The 20,025-nt window shown below is 45.4% G+C and overlaps 1 protein-coding gene, 1 long non-coding RNA gene and 1 other non-coding gene across 5 annotated transcripts in view; 2 read left to right on the top strand and 1 right to left on the bottom strand.

Moving 5' to 3' along the window:
* Window positions 1-416: 416 nt before the first annotated feature.
* LOC140701917 (uncharacterized) overlaps window positions 417-20,025 on the top strand; it is a 41,000-nt gene continuing 21,391 nt past the window's right edge. Inside the window, exons 1-2 of the long non-coding RNA XR_012080936.2 lie at window positions 417-719; window positions 1,616-1,685. This is a non-coding gene — a long non-coding RNA (uncharacterized LOC140701917). The remainder of the gene's footprint in view (window positions 720-1,615; window positions 1,686-20,025) is intronic.
* Window positions 766-864, top strand: LOC140701934 (small nucleolar RNA U13). The gene has a single exon (XR_012080948.1). It is a non-coding gene; the product is annotated as a small nucleolar RNA U13 (small nucleolar RNA).
* RNF122 (ring finger protein 122) overlaps window positions 16,547-20,025 on the bottom strand; it is a 97,115-nt gene continuing 93,636 nt past the window's right edge. For all 3 annotated transcript variants that reach the window (XM_020812327.3, XM_020812328.3, XM_078379750.1), the window contains exon 6: window positions 16,547-18,095. In XM_020812327.3, coding sequence (XP_020667986.3) covers window positions 17,981-18,095 — 115 coding nt within the window. In that variant the 3' untranslated portion in view covers window positions 16,547-17,980. The remainder of the gene's footprint in view (window positions 18,096-20,025) is intronic.

Genomic DNA, 20,025 nt, shown 5'->3' with positions numbered 1-20,025 from the left:
AGCTCTAGATACTCACTTGTGTCTGTGTACACCCCCTCTTCCTTGAAATATTGACCACACTGAACACTCCACAAAAACGATGCCCTGATTCCCTCCATTTATTCTAACTGCTTCCTCCTTAAAGACTCTCCCCTCATCCAACTACCCTCGAAGCCTCCAAAGCGCCTTGACTTCCCACTCCTCCTTGGAATAACTAGGAGCCCCAAAGTATAACGTTCTAATGGGGAGTCAGAATAATTAAAAGGATTTTGATTTTTTAACGGTAAAACAACTTTCATCATTGAGAAACCATCCCACAGAGAAACACCCAAGCGACTACACGCACGCGCAGTGAGTCAATTCCCGCTTTAAACGGAAGCGCCTGTTTTTTCTCCGGCGGAAGTCGAGCACTAGTGATCTTTGAGACTTAAGCGTGCCCCTCCCCCCCCCCGGGAATCCGCCGCCAAAGCAGCATCCGGGAAGCATTTTGCGACATGTGGGAAAGTACTGAAGCTTTTCCCCATGTCGCAAACAGCTAGGCATAAATGAAAGGGCGGGAACTGTTGATGAATATATTAGCATGTCTAATAAGAGCTCGTTGTGAGTTGTCTGAGACAAAAAAAGATAAAAATCTGGGAGTACTTAGCAAACAAGCACCCGTCGTACTTGTTTTATCATCATGGAAACACGATGGAAGTACCATTAGAAAACCCAAAGCATGACACCATGGTAACCTATAAGTAGGTGGCAGAGTGGCTAAGTAGTTCCGAAGCGGTATAGTTCTTGATCCTTCAGGTTCTTAAAAGTGATGAGTGGGGTTTTCATGCTTTATGTGTGAAATGTGCTGTCCCTGTTGTTACGACAGAGCACATTGCCATTCTGATAAGAACCTTTTAGCAAGGGGGGAGTGTCGTGTGATTGGGTTTGGACGTTGAGGCAAAGGGGGTGAAAGCGCTCTAGTTGTGTGTTTTGTAAATTTTGGGGTTTAGTTTTTTTTCTGTTTGCGACTTCAGTGTGCACCCATAACTGCCGGCCAGTGAGATGAAGACCTGTACTTTGTGAAAAGCTGGGTTATGCTCATGAAATTTTGGTGAACTGGTGAAGAGGTCACAAACCCTACCCTTCCCTTCTGATTGTGTTCTTATATGTGGTCAAGTCATGTCTCACTGATGGTGACCCTATGAATGAGCACTCTCCAAAATGTCCTGACCTTAGCTGTCCTGCTCAGCTTTTGTAGACTGAAGCCTCTAAGGAAGTCTTTTAGGGAATCAGTCCATTTGGTATTTGGCCTTCCTGTTCTCTTGCTGGCGGCTTTTCCCAGTGTCATTGTCTTTTCCATGTAATCCTGCCTTCTCAGAACATGCCCAAAGTAGATCAGCCCGTTTCAAAATATTTGCCTCCAGAGGTAGTTCAAACTTGATTTGTTCTAGGATCCACTTGTTTGTCTTTCTGGCAGTCTAGGGTATTCGCAAAACTCTCCTCATGCTCTGTTCACCATATTTCAATTTTTTTCTTATCAGCTTTCTTAAATGTCTGGCTTTTACATCCATACAGGGTGATCAGAAATACAAGAATGTGGATGATCTTGGTTTCAGATCCTTACATTTGATTATCTTTTCTAATTCCTTCATTACAGGCCTTCCAAGTCTCAGTCTTCTTGTGATTTCTTGGCTGCAGTCTCCATTTGGACTGATGATTGAACCAAGGTGTGTGTGTGTGTGTGTGAGAGAGAGAGAATATATATAAATCTCTATTTCAGTTTCTTCATTGTCAGCATTAACATTGTGTAGTTTTGTAGTCGAATTTTGGACTTCTTAATGTTCAAGAGCAATCCTGCTTTGGCACTTTCTTCTTTCATTTTCCATAACAGTTGTTTCAAGTCATTGCTGCTTTCTGCCAGTAAAATTGTGTAGTGGTTCACAACTTTGGATCCCAGATGTTCTTGGACTACCAGAAATTGTAGCCAGCACACCGAGTGAGGAAGGATTCTCAGAGCCTTCCTCACTCGGGAAGCTCAGAGCCTTCCTCACTCGGGGAGCTAAGATTGAGAACCACTAGTATAAATCATGTGAAAGGCCAGACTGGAGGAATCCTAAAATGGAATTAAGATTGCCGGACTGGAGGAATCCCAAACAGGAATTAAGATTGCTGGAAGAAATATCAACAACCTGTGATATGCAGATGATACCACTCTGATGGCAGAAAGTGAGGAGGAATTAAGGAACCTTGTAATGAGGGTGAAAGAGGAGAGTGCAAAAAATGGTCTGAAGCTCAACATCAAAAAAACTAAGATCATGGCCACTGGTCCCGTCACCTCCTGGGAAATAGAAGGGGAAGATATGGAGGCAGTGACAGATTTTATTTTCCTGGGCTCCATGATCACTGCAGATGGAGACAGCAGCCACGAAATTAAAAGACGCCTGCTTCTTGGGAGGAAAGCGATGACAAATCTTGACAACATCTTAAAAAGCAGAGACATTACCTTGCTAACAAAAGCCCGAATAGTCAAAGCTATGGTTTTCCCTGTAGTGATGTATGGAAGTGAGAGCTGCACCATAAAGAAAGCTGACCGCCAAAGAATTGATGCTTTTGAATTGTGGTGCTGGAGGAGTCTCTTGGGAATCCCCTGGACTGCAAGGAGAACAAACCTATCCATTCTAAAGGAAATCAACCCTGAGTGCTCATTGGAAGGGCAGATCCTGAAGCTGAGGTTCCAATACTTTGGCCATCTCATGAGAAGAGAAGACTCCCTGGAAAAGACTCTGATGTTAGGGAAGTGTGAAGGCAGGAGTAGATGGGACGACAGAGGATGAGATTGTTGGACAGTGTCATCGAAGCCACCAACATGACTTTGACCCAACTCCGGGAGGCAGTGGAAGACAGGAGGGCCTGGCATGCTTCCCCTGGTCCATGGGTTGTTTAGACACGACTAAACAACAAGTATACTAGGGCCACAGGGCATCACCCCTTCCATTTTTAAGGAAAGAAAAATATCCAAAGTTAGTAATTGGGAGTCAGTGCCCACCTAGAGGAAGAGAAGGGTGGAGGATTCTGTTGTGATGCCAGTAAAATCTCACAAACAGGTAGTTGCCTAGTCTTGCTGCAGCACTTTTCACCAGGCTGGCACAATAGACATGGGGGTGGGATGCAGAAGCAACGGAGACATAACAATCATGGCCAAGATGTAGACTCAGCTCCTTTATTTAAACTTGTTTATGCACCCCATGTTTTTTCCTTTTGAAAATAGAAGTCTTATTTGTAATTTTAGAAGTAGCTGTGTTACTCTCTCCTAGCACATAGGGCCAAAAATAAAGATGACAAAAACATTGTCGCACTTTAAAGACTAACTGCTGTATTTTAATGTAAGTTTTCATGGATAAAGTCCACTCCCTGAGACAGAAGAGTGAGATTACATAGCAATTTTTATGCATTTCTACATGGCCCCAAATTAAAGAGATAATGATTGATTAGTAGATATAAGTTGCAAATTGTGTGGGTTAATGTGATGTTAATTTTTATTTTGTTATGGCCGAACATCTTATTGTATTTTAGTCATCCAATTTTAAGACATGTAGGAGACTTGCCATGTAATACAATAATTTGACCCAGAGGATTATTGTGCATAGCATTATAGTGGTATTTACTGTATGCAGCTTATTCACAAGAACTCACACTGATATGAATTTTGTAAAGGTGCTACAGTACTTCTATCTTTGTTGTACACGTGTGTTTGGCACACAAGAAGACTACCTCCACATCCCATTGACCCTCTATGGGTCCCCACCAAAGATATATGGTGGATATGGGATGGGTCTCTTCTATAGGATTTTACTCAAGTGTGAACTGAACACTCCTGAAATCAAGTGGTAGGATGGAGTAGAAGAGTGAGAAGGTAAGAAAAAACCCACCAAGGAGTTTTGGATGAAAAGGAGACAGAGAAGGAATTCAGTTAGTTGGTGGCAAAGAGGAGATGCAGAATGACAGAGAACACTGAAGGGGAAAAGAAATCAACCCCAAAAGATATTTGACGGACCAAAAAACAGTCCCCCATGCTCCCATGTTTTCTACTAAAAGGGCTGATACCAGAGGACTTTAGGGAGTCCACTTGAGCTGAGCCCTGATCTAGGGTTACACCTGAAAGCAGGAAGAAGCCTGATACAGACAACTGAACCCATCCTGACTCAGCTACACTGCTTGTGCTGGGAAAGACAACTTAAAGACATCTGAGGCAGGAGTCTGAACATTTGTAAACCTTGGCTGTTTGTTGGACCATTTGCGTGTAAAGTGGAGTGAAGATTGTCAGCAAACACGGGTCCAAGAACACACGTGTAAGCCTGGACAGAGAGCAATCAGGAGTTTGCACATGCTAAAATGGGCTGAATGAGTCCAAATTCAGCTAGCCATGCTACAACACTCCTTCTCACAGATCTGCCCACAGAAGAACACCCTGGTACTCTCAGATATTATTGTGAAAAGGTCAAGTGGGCTTAGTAGTCCTTAGACTTAACTTGCACCACTGACAGGACTCTAAGTAAGCTAGACCGAGGCAGCACTCTCAGATGACCCTATGACAAGTGTACTGTTCAGAAAACCAATTGAGTTTTATAATCTTTATTTTATTAAAGAAAAAGCATGTTACTAAGTATCAAAGCCAAATTAAACCAAAACAAATAAACTAGCATTGTGCTGTTTAGTTACACAGATGTAGTGAGGCAAAGAAAACATGAAAAATATAAAAGAGTTCAAAAACCTTACAAAAACACAAAAAGCCATTAAAAAGAATAAAAACAGTTCCAGTCCAGGAAATCATTAGTAAAAACAAAATAATCCAAGTAGGTTATAAAAAGGCTATAGTCCTCAGTGATCCTGTAGAACAAGAATCCTGTACTAAAAAGAAAGATTCAGTAAAAGTCCCATTATCCTTAGAAAAGCCAAATCCAGTAAATGTACCATAGTCCTTACAAAATTACAAGAGCATAGTCCATATGGAGTATTCCAAGAAAAAGAGTTCATAAAGAATATTCCATAGGTAACAGTCCATAGAAAATAGTCCATGCACAGTCCTTAGGAAAAATCCCATAAGTCCAAAAGTAATCCAGCAAAGCATAGGAACCAGTCCATGTAGGTAGGCCACCAGTCCTTCTCGAAAGACATTAGGGTGAGTCCCAAATGGCTGAAGAGTAGGTCACGAATGACTGAAAGGTCGGTCTTGGAAAGACAATGTCCATAGGCAAAAAGTTCCTTTTTCAAGAGTAACTGGCAAGGGCTTAATGCACCTTCCCACGATGTCATCCAATCAGAGTTCGTTACTAGGCAAACAGTCCTGTTGCACCACATGACTTCTTTCTCATACGCACCAGATGTTATTTGGGTTACGGTGGTTTATCAAAGAGTCACAACAATTCCCATCTATCTAATCACACAGAGTCCTTTCTCAGGCTCTCAGAATAACATTCTCTCGGCTCGCCTAGAAAACAACTTGTCAGCATAGCAAAGATACTTTATACAAAGAAACAAGATGGAACCTCTCTGGCTCATTTCATAATTAGAAAACCCATATTCCTTAAAAGATTTTAACTCAAAAACCCATCTCATCACAAGCCCCCGGAAGATTAACAAAATTCTCAAACAATTTAAGTTTTAATTTTGATAACTGAATAAGATGAGATGTCATAATTAAGCATTAACAAAATAGAGAAAGATATTAACTTGAACATAAAGTAATACATTTCAAATATGATTCTAAAATAGCAAAACAATTGATACATGAGAACTATTATAATCACAGTATTTACCATACATGAGAGAAAATTGCGTTAGACACTTCTACTAGTCTGAAAAACAGAAGAACAAACATGTTAGTATACTTAATCAGATATATCACTCTGCATATACTCAGATAATACTCTAGTCATCAAACAGTAAAATAGTGAAACCAGGGTTAACATCATAATAACTTGACAACCCAATATACTGATATGAAGTAATAATGGATAAAACACTCTATGTATGCTCAGGAACATTGTCATACAGAATACCAAGAAAATTAAACATCAGAGCTTTATCAATTCTAGCCATTTTCTCCCCTTGCATCTGCACTAAACATTCGAGATAAACAGTGGGCAATTAAAGCCTCCTTTCCAGGTAGATGTTCAACATCAAAATTATATTTTTGCAATCTGAAATACCACTGCATTAATCTTGGGCTTCGATGTCTCTGCTTCTCTAAGAATGTTAAAGCATTTTTGTCTGCTTGAATTGGATCAGGGCTGTAAATTACAAGGTTGTCTACATAGCCAATCACGTAATATAAATCACCAAACAATTCATCAACCGATTTCTGAAAAGTAACATAGGTATTTTCCATTCCAGGTGCTAGTTTTCTGAGTTGGTAAATTCCCTGAGGGCAAGTAAATGATGTATAAGGGCGATGTTCCTCTTTAATTAAAATCTGATAAAGCCCTCCTTTTATTCCAATCACAGAAATGTATTCAGCGTTTGCAACAATTTCTACCAACGTCTCAACATTGATTGTAGGGATTGTCTCAGTCTCCGTGAACTTATTTAACTGGCTAAACTCTGATTCCACTGTAGGATTAACATCCTGTTTGCCTTGACACACTGAAATAGTATTGAACACAGCTGTTCTACATGGTTCAATCACTCCTTGTGAAATAAGACTTTCAACAGTTCCAGACACTAAATTGCCCTTAGTCCCTTCTAGGTCCATAGGAACAGAAACAGCAGTCAAACCATCATTGACTGTAATAAAATGTTTCACCACATTAGTTTCTCCCGGTGAATTCGAGAAGACGTTTTGGTGATTAGCTAACAGACTCCAATATCTGTCCTGGGCTAAATTGATTAATGCCTTCACCCCTGAATACCTGTATTGCTGAATTAGCTGTGCTATCAGGTTTGGTCACAAGAGGCCGCTGTTGCATCCAAGTTCCCTCGGGAGTACTCTGCATAGCCTCAGAAACAGTATCAGCATTCTCACCACTTCCTTGGAAAATAGGCTGTTGAAAATAAGTATGGTCCCCAACCTCTGCTTTTCTTTCTAAAGATCTTTCTGAGAAGATTAACTGTGGTACTGGGCCAAAGTTTCCAGATATGATTTCAGTCTCTGGAGAAACATCAGTACTTTGTAATCCCAAAAAGTTAGCGCTTCCCCCTACATTGGTTGTGTTAGAAACAGTCTCACAATCTGACAGGTTCAAATGCAGCCTTGTATCTTTAAGCAAGCTTACAGAATTAGTTCCACATTCACTTGTACTATTGAAACAATGTGAAAGTCCATGCTGCAAAACCGCTCCACTATCAACTACTAAGGCACTTGGCGATGATTCTGAGAAAACCTTCACTCCTCCAGCCTTCTCAGCTGACTGTTCCGGTACACTGAGTAGGCCACCCCCCTGGTAAATCTCATTACTTCCAAACTGCCATGAAGTACACGGGATCCCTGTCAACTTAACAGTGTCTGATTTCGCTGTTCCCTCGGTGCTAAGAGAAGGGGGGTTGTTTGAGATCTGACATGCATCAAGATCTGCTGACACAAGTCCTAGCGAAGAATTAAGCTGAGTCCCCATATCATAATCCTGCTGGTATCTTACTCCCCCTGGAACTGCTGTTGCTCTTAAGCTGATGTGAGGGCTCTCAGTCCCAGCAATTGCTTGATTGCTTTGGAAAATCCCTTGCTCTCCCTCTTCTGGCAAACCCATAGTCTCATCCCGAATTATTTCAGAACTTCTCATTTCCCTGCTATTGGTGACTTCTTGGACTGGAGCTAGTTCCTCTACAGAAAGTACGCTGATGAAAACTGTGTGATGGAGATAAGCTGCAAATATTTTTGAATAAATGCTTGTTGGCTAAGTTGACCACTTTTCCAGGGCCTCCTTTGGGATGTTGAACAACACTGGAGTGTCTTTATGATCCCTGTCCCTTTGAATGAGGTTTACCCCTTAACAATACTGGAACAGACAAACCGCTATGAAAATTGCTAACATAAATATGTGTTAGAAATAAAGTGCTAGGAATATGCAATCTACTATTCTATGTTTTTCTTTTCTATTTGTGTGGCTGTGATTCAGAACAGTGTGTAGCTTGATCCTATTACATATTGCAAAACTAGGAAAAGGTCAGAGAAGTCTTCAGGAAAGGATGCACAGAAAGCTTTCCTGAGTTTTGAAATAACACATTACACCAGCATTATATTCATTATTTTGCAGCCAAATAATTCAAATTCCACCAGTAAATTTAGTGTTTGGAAAATAATATTGTAAATGTCACAAAACATTGTTATGTATTGCCATGCCTTCTGTAGAAAGCACATTTGTTTGCACACGCAAAGCCATGTACCTATATTTTTTAAAAAATAGAAGCAGTTATTCTATTATTTAAATATCAAGCAGTTTAGAATTACAAAAAAATCTAAATCACCTAATCTAGCAAATTCATGCAATTGTCAAGCATCACTTCAAGGTGCTCTCTGTGTTTTGGTGGTATGTGCTATGGAAATCTATACAGAGCTAATAGTTTTTAAAACCTTCAAAAAAAGAAAGATGCTCAGGTTGAAAACCAGACGAGCCTTGCTGTCTGAAGCCGTGCGATGGGGTGACGCCTGGACAGGCTTGGATGGGGCAGAGTCTGGCTTTGGGTGTGCCAACATGGCTGGGCAGCCCTCTGTCTTGGCACATTATGGGCATCACCCAGGCATCACCCAACACTTTGCTCTTGTACATTTTAGTTGTACAAGAGCAACTATTTATTCATTTTTCTTACTGCTCAGTCTGGGTCTGCCAAGAGAGCTGGATGCCCCACTTCACTCATTTGGGGGTGCCAGGACCGGCTCTGGGTGTGCCAGCCAAAAGGGTTAGATGGCCCTCTTGGCACATTCGGGTGACGTACAGACAAGTTTTTGGTGGGTGGGTCAGAGCCCGACTGTGCTGCTACTACAGTGGTTAATCTGTGGGGCTGCTGGTGAGCTGAACTAATTCATTTGGGTAGTATGTTCAAACTTCTGCCTACCTACTGAGTTGGCATTGCACAGTGATAGTGGGCAGCAGCAAAGTACCGTGTCTGGCCCCATCGGGCACCAAGGCAATTGGCAGCAAAATAGGCTTTGCCTATTGGGTGTGTAGTGGCAGAATTCATCAACATTGATGAGCAAGAGGGTGGCGTTTGCATCAAGGAAGCATATGAAACACAAGCCTCCAGAAAGAATTAATTATTTAGTCAAGTATGCTGTTTTTGACTACCAGGAAGGGCTTGGGTTGGCCCAGCCCTCTAGGCATGGGGAAGCCAGGAGGACAGCTTTGGCAAACCAGATGATCAGCTCTGCAGTCTGAAGCCATGCGATGGTGTTATTTGTTTTGTTATTGATGAAGAAAAGGGATGGTTGTTGTTCACACAAGATAAGCTCTGTATTCTCAAGCCATGTGATGTGGGGTGATGCCTAGATAGGCTTTTGGGCACCATTGGGGCACTGAGGTAGGTTGGTAGCATCAAAGTAGAGTGTGTTGCTCCATCAGGTACTCTGGAAAGCAGGCTTTTAGACCCCTACTTTGGCAGCAGCAAAGTAGAGTATGTTGCCCCATTGGGGCACATGCCAGCAGGAAAGCAGGCTTTTGGGCCCCATCGGGATACTGAGGCATAAGGCAGCCACAGGAGACTCTGATCTTCTTCTGCAACATCACATTTGCCTGCAAAGTTACTTAAGTTTGTCCCCAGGAGGCAACTGAGATTGTCAAAGCAGCAGCAACAGCAGGAGAATAGGGTCCGACTGCAAGGTGCTAATGGCAGTTAATCAGAGTGGTCGCTGGGCTTCTTGAGCAGAAGATCAGCAGTTCGAATACATGCTATGGGGTGACCTGAGCTCTTGTCCCTTGTTCCTGTTTCTGCCTACCTACTGAGTTAAACTGCTGCTGAGCCACTAGGCTTGTTGATTGGAAGATCTGCCAACTTACTCAGGCAGTAGCCTGAGTGTACTTTGGAGGACTGTGTTGCCATGGGATGGCAAGACAGGCATTTGGTGGGGCAGAGCCCAGCCCTCTTGGCACGGGGATGCCTGGACAGGCTTGGAGGGGGGCAGAGGAAAAGGAAGAGGCAGAGGCAAAAGGAAGCAAGCAAACGGAAAGAAGACTCTTGTCTTCTTCAGTGCAAAGGTAGTTCAGTTTGCCCCCAGAAGGCAACCAAGGTTGCACAATTGCAGCAACAACACCAGATGAATACGATCCAAGGTGCTACTAATGCAACGGCGGTTAACCCACAGGGCCACTGGTGAGCTGAGCTCCCGTAGTTTCTTCCAAGTTCTGCCTACCTACTGAGGATGTAGAATAGCTAGGAAGCTGAAATGAACAGTTTGCCAGTTTTGGGTGGGCCTGAAACAGGCTCTCTTTGACACAGGGGATGGCCGGACAGGCTGGGGGGGGGGGCTTGAGACAGGCCTGGTTGGCGCTTGGATACCCAGACAGGCTTGAAAGCAGACTCTTGCCTTCTTTGGGAACATCACATTTGCCTGCATAGTTAAGTTTGCCCCCAGGAGGCAAATGAGGTTGCACAACAACAGCAACAACACATGAATAGGGTGGTTCTACTAACGTAACAGTGGTTAATCCACAGGGCCGTTGGGCTTCTTGAGCGGAAGATCAAATCCATGCAACGGGGTGAACTGAGCTCCCATAGTTTGTTCAAGGTTCTGCCTACCTGAGGCAGTAGGAAGCTGGAACGAACAGCCAGGAATTAGGAATGAAGTCCAAGTAGACTCTGGAGCACTAATGTTGCCCTTTGAATAAGCAAGCAGGCAGGCCGGAAAGAACTGGCCTGATGAGTCAACTTCACTCAGCAGACAAGATTTGGAAGGGCCTTGACCTGATTCTTGGCACAGAATCAGCAGCAGGCAAGCCCAAGGCAGCTGGAGAGGGATGCAGGATTTGGGGCCAACATGGCCCGGGGAGGTGGGGGGGATGCCCACACAGGTTGCACATAGGAGCAACATAGACTGTGGCACTGCAGGTTATATCGCTGAGCCACTGGGCTTGTCCATCAGAAGATCAGCACTGCAGTTTGAATCCGTGCAATGGCGTGAGCTATGTCCTGTTGCTTTTCATCCAGCTTCTGCCAGCTTTCTGGAGCAGTAGAGAAGGCTAGGAGGCCAGAATGAAGAGGCATGAATAAATGGAATGAAGCCCAAGGAGGCTGGAATCATGAAATACGTATAAATATGCATTTCCAAGATTTTTCAGAATAAATGAATCAGTGGATACTGATCCTGGAGACAGGGAGGAACATGGCAGACACAGCAATCTCAGGAGGAGGGAGCACATTAGTCAGGTTTGGGTGGGGCTGAACCTGGCCCTTTTGGGATGGGGATGCCCAAGGAGGATAGGATGCTGAAGTCAGCAAGCAGCATTTGAGAATCAAGCCTGAGGAAGCTGGAATGAGCACACAGACCTTTTGGAAGTGAAAGGAGCTGCAGAACTCGGAAAGTTGTCATGTAGCCAGCAACGTAAACTTTTGGAATGGACCCATTGGGCACTGAGGAAGTTGGCAGCAAGGCAGACAGTGGTGTTGCGGGTTAAACTGCAGTGCTGCTGAGCCACTGGACTTGTTATAGGTGTTGCTATTGTTGTTGTTGTTGTTGTCCATCTTGGTACAGGGGATGCCCAGACACACTTGGGGGGGCAGAGCCCAGCTCTTGTGGAATCAGTAGCACCAACAGGAGAAAAGTGTCCAAGGTGCTACTATCGGCAGTTAATTTGCAGGGCCGCAGGGCTGTTGGAAACAGATGCTCTGCAATTTGAAGCCGTGTGCTGGGGCAATGCCCGGACAGGCTTTGGGTAGATCTGAGACAGGCCTAGGAAACTCACCACCTGTCACTCACCAGCAGCTTCTAACTAGACTTGCTGACAACCTTAAAACAAACAAAGATAGTTGTTTAGAACTAAAAAGCTGGGGGGGGGGATTGCAACTTGGCTGCCGAGACCTCCTGGATATGATAAAGATAGCCCTTGGAGGTTTTTGGGGGGCTGAGACAGGCTGGCCCTCTTGACACTTTCGGGATGTCAGGACCAGCTTTGGGTGTGCCAACTGCCAAGAGGCCTGGCTGGCCCTCTTGCCATGTTTGGGGATGGGGACAGGCTCTGCGTGTGCCAAGGGAGGGTTGGCTGGCACTCTAGTCACATCCGGGGGTGCTGGGACAGGCTCTGGATGTGCCAAGAGAGGGTTTAGGCTTGGATGCCAAGACAGCCAGCCTGGGTCTGCCCCAACTAAAGGCTGTCTGCACATCACCCCACCACCATATTGCCTGGCTTCATATTGCAGAGCTGATGTGGTTTAACCTGTGCCAGGCAGGAGTTCTCTCCTCCCAGTCAGAGAGGCAGAAGTTGGAATAAACAGCCCACTGGGACTACTTCACCCAGCAGGCAATCAGGGAGGCAGAAGTTGGAACAAACAGCCTGCCGGGATTACATCACCCAACAGGCAGGCAGGCAGGAGTTCAAGAGTTCTTGGCCCACTGGTCTGACTTGATCCAGCAGGCAGGAGTTCAACAGTTCTTGGCCTGCTGGTCTGACTTGATCCAGGAGGCAGGCAGGCAGGTATGACTTGGAACTTGGCCTGAGAACACAACTGGAATCAGTAGCTGGAGTTCTGACTGAGGGGCAGGTTTAAGCTTTGCTTTAATGGCCGGCAGGCAAGTAGGCAGGTCTTATTTTTCAGGAGGACTGGGGAATGGGTGGGTGGGCAGGCATAGGCAAGCAGGTAGTGTGTTAAGGGAGAGGCTGTCATTGGAACCCTAGCTCTTTGGGTTCAGTGAGGGGAAGCCCAACAAGGGAAGACTCACCTTGAGGAACAAGTTTCTCCACAGTAATGGGATCCAAACACGAGTGGTGTGGTCGGAGTACATCTCTGATATGGGAAAGCACACACTTGCTCTGGATGCTGGTGGGAGGGATGGAAAGGGGGTCCATGGCCATATTGGACAACTCCGGCCATATGACTAGTTTCCAACCCCATTAATCTGACTGGTGAGGCTGAGGGGGCTCAGCCATGTATTCCCACACAATTGCTGAATCTTCCTCAGCTGGCTGTCTTTCCTCTGAGGCAAGTGCCAAGGTCACCATAGAGATCCAGTAATGTTGGTGGTGAATGGAACCTTCACCAGGTGAAGTCCTTTCCTGTGGTTCGGGCAAATCACCCTGCCCCTCGTGGCCTGACGTTCCCGTTGCCCCACACAAGCGTTGTGCCCCCAACGCTCTGTGGTCCTCAGTGGAGAGCTCCGTTCTCCACTCCTCGACATTTGAGGTGCGTGCTGCCAAGCCCCTCTTGATTCAAGGATCACACAGGCAGGCCATGTGGTAACTTCTGTCACTGTAGACAGGATGGAGTCACTTCTGCATGCCTGCCTACAACTACCAAAGCCCTGGTCTGTGAAAGGAGGGAGAATCCTGGTGCCACAGCAGTCTCCAGGGACCAATCAAGAGCATGAATCAGGGGGATGACCTGCCCCAGGCTTGCCGTATAACCACACAAGATGTCCGTGGTTTCCAGGAAGGGCTTGAGCACCTCCACCATCTGAGAGAGGGCCAGCCAGTGGCACAGATGCTCACTTCTCTCCCCCTGGGCAGAATGGGCATGGAGGACATGATGTCTTCCAAAACACCAGGCAGGACACCACAGTGTAGGTGCAGTTCCACTTGGTAGGCAGGTCTGTCAGGAAAACATGAGTCTCCTGACCCAACTCCTCCTGCCTCTCACACAGCTGGCGGGCAGCTTTCAGGCTCCGGGAGAAGTGGCCCACCAGTTGGCATCATTGCTCCAGGAGTGCCCGTGTCCCCCGGGTGCCTGTGTCCACTTGGGCTTGACATGGCTGCCCAGGCTGAGGGCATCGTGCACCACAAGGTGTAATTTGTGTGCCATGCATACAATGCCCTCAAAGCCTGCCACTTTCAATGCTGCCAACATTTTCCGCCCAGCATCTGTGACCATGTGGCTACAGGTCACCTCCCCCTCTGGTCCCCACTCCTGCAAGAGCAGACAGGAACTCATCAATGATGTTCCTCCCCATTCCCTGAGCTTCCATGTGCAGCACCTGCAGCAGAACAGACCTGTAGCCTGGGGGCAGGGCAAGGGTCTCCCCCTGTGGCCCTGTCACCGATGCCCTACCACTACTCAAGTCCTCTGGCTGCCACCAGTGGGCTGTGAGCGAGAGGTAGCTGTGCTGACCTCTGCTCCACAGATCCACTGTGAAGTCCACCTTGTGCCCCTGTAGCCATGAAAAATGGTCACGGATCACCTCCCTCACAGAGTCATAGAGCGAGGGCAGCACTCTAGAACTGAGAGTACCAGGGGGCAAAAACAAATGCAGCAACTGGCAGAAGGCTTGGGATTCCATGATGGACAGTGGAAGTCCTAGCAGGGCGATCATCCTGTGTTCTCTCCTAAGAACAGCGCCTCTCAGTTTTACAATTTTCAGACATGTTAGAACTTGTTGGTTACATCCCCAGCTTAAAACCTGTGTGGTTTATAGTCGGTGGCACAGAATTGTAGACTTTAAAAGATGCTACTATAAAAAGCACGGAAGTATTGAAATTTGAGTTATTGCTTGGATTGGGAGGATAGCTATTGAAGAAGTACTAAGGCAAATGAGTAATGAAAGACCAAAAACCATCAAACACCTCAAACACAGAAACCTAGAATACTTGGGTCCAATGTTCCCTCTAAGCTGCACATGCACATGTGTGCACACACAGAGCTCCATCGTGGCTGTGCGCCGGCAACCAGTGTTGGTGCCTGTCTAGTTCTGGTTTCGGATAACCCCCCCCCCCATTCACACAGCATGAGGTTCCTGTGCAGATTGGCTGAAAACTAGAGGGAAATTTGCTAGGGTCAAATAATGAGAAACAGAAGGTATAGATTATTACTGCTGATTAGAGATGGGTACGAACTAAAAAAATGATGGTTCATGGTTAGCCACAGCCCAGCACAAACTAACTGGAAAACAGAACAGGTTCATGATTTGGTTTTCAGTTCATGCCCAGTGGGCAGGGCTACCTGCTCGAGTTGCACCACTGCTGTCATACCTTCTCCTCTTCCTCCCTAGGTCCCAAGCTCCAAGGGAGCAACCAGGTGCCATGCAGGGAAGCTGGAGCGCTGCCTCAGAGCATGTGCCCACCTCCCAGCTGATGGCCCTGCTCAGCCTGGTCATTGTCTCACAGCAAGGCACCCAAGGAGGAGGAGGAGGAGGTGGCAGGAGCAGGAGCAGTTGGCCAGGAGACCAGTGGGAAGGGTGTGGATAGCTCATCCCAATTTGTCAAAGCAAACAAAGTGCCAAATGGGGCAAAGTTCAGCATTTTGTTTTGCTTCAGCAAAATGGGATCCCTGAACTGGTTCACGAACCAAACCTCAAATTAGCTTGGTTTGTCAGGTTCTTTAGTTTGTGGTTCAGTTCTTGCCCATCTCTACTGCTGAAAATTTCCTGTAAAATAAATGGGATAAGATGTGCAGGGAGGAGAACTTATTGGTTGCATAACCTGGTAGCCTTTTTTGGATGGCATATAACAGAGGTCCCCGACCCCCGGCCCAGTGCTGGTCCGTGGCCTGGGCTGGACGGGGCCATGAAGACAGATCTCTCACCCACCCCCCTGCACACACAGCCCCTTTGCGCATATGTGAGAGAGTATGTGAGCGCCCCACCCCCTTTTGTGCATGTGCGCACCTGCGAGCAAGTGCCCCTGAGCAATCCCTGTGCCTTCGCACAAGTGACCCTGAGCAACCCCCGTGCACCCTGTGCCTATGCACAAGTGTGTGTGCATGCATGACAGTGTCCTTCCAATCCTTTTCATGCATCTGCATGAGTGCACGTCCATTCCTTCACGCATGTGCATGAGTGGGGGGGGGAGCCCTGCCTTCCCCAACTGGTCCGCGGTGTAAAAACAGTTGGGGACCACTGCCATATAACATAATAGTTTAGAGCTGCTATAACCAAAGTAAAAAATAGTCATGACCAGAAGATGACTCTTATGGGCAGCAGCTCCTCCAGATATGTGCAAGGTATGTGTCCTGATCCATTCTGTTTTTTAAAAACTGGAGATGACAGGGATTGAACCTGGAACCTTCTGTGTGCAAGGCGTGTGATATATCCCTTAGAGAGGTGTGTGCATTTGTGTGTGTTAAGGGGAGATAGGAGACAGAGATGAGAGGTGATTGGCAAGATCTTCACCTCGTGGCACAGTGGTTAAACCGCTGTACTGCAGCTAAAACTGTGCTCATGACCTGGGGTTCAAATCCCAGGTAGCCAGCTCAAGGCTGACTCAGCCTTCTATCCTTCCGAGGTCGGTAAAATGAGTACCCAGCTCGCTGGGGGTGCAATGTGTAGCCTGCATAATTAAATTGTAAACCACCCAGAGAGTGCTTGAAGCGCTATGGGGTGGTATATAAGCAGCACGCTTTGCTTTGCTTTGCTTTTCATTTTATACCCTCTGTGACAACCCCAGACCTACTGGAGTATACCACCCTTTAGTTATGCTGCCACCAACCATTCCCTATAAGAAGTCACACAGACCAGGAATGGATTTTAATAAACAAAAGAACAAGGTTTATTGAAATAACAAACAGGGTAAATAAAAGGATCAGGTAAATAGGATACAGGAACGTGGCATAGTCCCAATCATATACATACAACAGATTGGTTCCCCCCTGAACACTTTAAGGTAACGCACAGACCCTGAACCTATCAGTTCTGGCTACCTAGATAGAAACCTGAACCTATCAGGTATGTACTAACTGACAAACAGTTGTACCCAGTCTGACACACAGACTCCAACTCCTCTTCTCCACACCAGCTCCAAATATATATACAGTACAGCTCCTCCCCCCTGATGTCCCACCTTCCACTCCCCATAGGATGGAACTTTCCCTCCAAACCCATGACAGACAGGTACCATCAGTGCTGTATGTGACACCCTCCCACCAGGAATTGCTGTTATGGGATGTTTTACCTTAGAATATAAGATACCAGGAGTCAGTAAAATAAAGCCAGTTTTCAGAGAAAGTGAATTTATTTTCCTGTACAAGAATAAAATGGGGGAGTGGGAGGAGAAAGTCCAAAGACCACTTAGGAAAATGCAAACCACACATCTTTCCAAATAACAAGTGAAGGAGCACATCAATCTTTCCACGCTACCTCCTTCCCTGCCAGTTGCTCATAGGCAATTTGTCCAATCATGTCCGACTCTAGGGGGTGGTGCTCATCTCCGTTTCCAACCCATAGAGCTAGTGTTTTGTCTGAAGACCATCTTCCATGGTCACGTGGCTAGCGCGACTAGACATGGAACACCGTTATCTTCTCACCATAGTGGTACTGATTTATCTACTCGCATTTTGCATGCTTTCGAACCGCTAGGTTGGCGGAAGCTGGGACAAGCAACGTGTGCCACCCCACGTTTTATATATAAAAGAGCCAGAACACACACACACATATATATTTCCCATTTGGTTTCTCTCCCCCTTTATATAAGGCATAGAGAAACCAAATGGGAAAGACCAGATGCCTGTAAACATAAAGGATTATTTAGAACTGTAAAAATAAAACTAGGAAATACTGGGTAAGGAGTGAAATCCAAATGCTGGCCAGCAGCTCCCAGAGGAAGGGAAGACCTTGATTTTATGTTTGGCATCACTACATCCAGTTGTCAAAATATGGTACTGGGGACTTAGACTGTCCACAGAGTCATCTGCGAAGGTTCAATTCTCTGTTCCTCAGAAGCCCTCAGCTGAAATGTGCAAATTCTGGTGCTGATATGATCAATCTTCTCCAGGAAATTGCTCCCAGACTGGAGATGTGGAGCAAGGCCAGCTTGTCTTCCATCTTAGCACTAGGTAACAGCTTTTTGATAAAGAAGACAGAACATGCTGTGAAACATCTCTGGCTGGAACACACAATACTGAATCTCCAGGGTTCATTTCAGTCTGTATCAGTGGAGGTTCTGCTTTAGGGTGAATGTCACACCAGCTCATCCAGAAGGATACCTATGCTTTGATGAGACTCTCTGGGGCCTGCAATTGGCTTGTTACACATGGGACAGACACAGCGGACTTCCAGCCATTTCACAAGGCACCTGCAGCAGAAAATGAGAGAGAGAAGAGCTATTTGGTTTTTTACAAGAAGCCTGAGCTCCATCAAGTTCTTATAATCAACCGTACAACCAAACCTAAGCACATGCTGAGTTTTGGGAAAGGTTTTGTTTTGTTTGAACTAAAGCTCTTAGAATCTCCTAGACAACCTAAAGGTCCTGCAGGAAAAGTAGCCAGAACAAGTGACATCTCTGAGATCTGATCTGATTCCACTTTAATCAGAATAAAATAGGAACCAGAGGAAAGTAGGCAGTGGAAGCGACATGGGGTATTACTCCTAATGCAGGTTTGCCCAAGTCCCTGCTTCTTCCCCATCCCCCATGTGTTACTTTCCAGAAAATGCCACAGAAACATTCATTCATAAGGCCAATGGAATGTTAGCCTGAGGGCATAGCAACTGAATCTGCTGGCCAAACTCCCAGAGCTCTGACACCAGCTGCACTAAGAGTACACAAAAGTACCACATACACCATTGACTATGGTGAAAGGATATGCAACTCTCTCTCAAAAAAAAATTAAACCACCTGATCAGTATCCTTTACACTAAGCAAAGGAAAATCCAGAAGGATATTGCAGACCTTGAACCAGGCACAGTATTTTCCACCGCAAGAAAATACATCTATGACATCTATAAAGAAAAAGAAAGAAAAGTGACTAATCTACTACAGGTCCTTTAGCCCACAACAAGAACACTATGGACTTACACAATAACATCATAAACCTGTCCAGCCACACACTGAGGCTTCTCACAGGGCCTGTCTTTTTGTCTTACCAAACCACACAGATGATACAGCACGGTGGTGACCTGGAGGCTTTTTTTCTGCAGGCTATGACTCAAAGAATATTTCTTCAACTTGGACAACAACCAGGATAAAAATGCACAAGTTGTGCCTCACTCTCCACAACATGAGGAGGAAGTGTTCCAAAAGCATGAGGAGGAACTACTGACCCACAAACACCTTCCTCTCAAATCCATAAAAAGAACAAGGGTTAATAAGAAGTACTTTGAATGATTGTTTCTGATTATGGCTAGCTAATATGGGACTAGAATGGGGATGATATGTAGTGTATTGTATTGGGTAGAGTAAAGGTCTAGGACTTGGGAGGCCTGGCTTCAGATCCCTATTCAGGCATAGCAACTCACTGGGAGTGTGGAACTGGTAGAACTGCTCTTTAAATATCTCACTTATCTTAAAAGTCCTCTTAAGGTTGCTATAGGTTGGTTCTGATTTAAAGGTACAAAACAACAACAATATCAAGCATGGGGATATTTTTCATAATATGAGAAATGTGAGCTAGAATTCGGAAGTTGTGACTCTGTGCACAATTGTGGAAAATTTCTATTAAATAATAATTAATTACTGATATACATTCAGTGATAAAAAATTGATGTTGCTTTCAAACAGGGGTCTCCAAACTATGGCCCGTGGGCCACATCTGGCCCACCTTGCCTTTTTATTAATCTGGGGGGCATGCATGTGAGGTGTGTGCATGTGTGCGTGTGCGTGTGTGTGTGTGTGTGATTGTCCACGTACAGTTGGGGGCAGGTGGGTGTGCAGAAGTGCATATGTGCATGTGCATTCCTTCGCATGCACAACAAAAATTTCCCTACTTTTCAGAAGTAATGAAGATAGTTTCAGGGAAGAATCCCCAAATCTGAACGCTACAAGAGATGATCATAAAGTACAATATGCATTTTTTTCAACCTGCCTTGCCACTTTATTAGTTGCCATAACAGAGCATGCAGCAGCAGCATGAGCTGGGATTTGGACTAGAGATGGGCATGAACTGCTAAAGCAGTGATTTGTGCCAGTTTGATTTTTGGCTAAATAAATGTTCAGTGTTTCCCTGCCCCGCCTACTCCAGGCATTGCCTCTGAGTGGGCAGAGGTGAGTCTGGCAACTGCCAAAGCTG

This window comes from Pogona vitticeps, chromosome 8 (assembly GCF_051106095.1).
Source record: "Pogona vitticeps strain Pit_001003342236 chromosome 8, PviZW2.1, whole genome shotgun sequence".
NCBI classification, from domain to species: Eukaryota; Metazoa; Chordata; class Lepidosauria; order Squamata; family Agamidae; genus Pogona; species Pogona vitticeps.
This window is presented reverse-complemented; position numbering and strand designations above follow the sequence as displayed.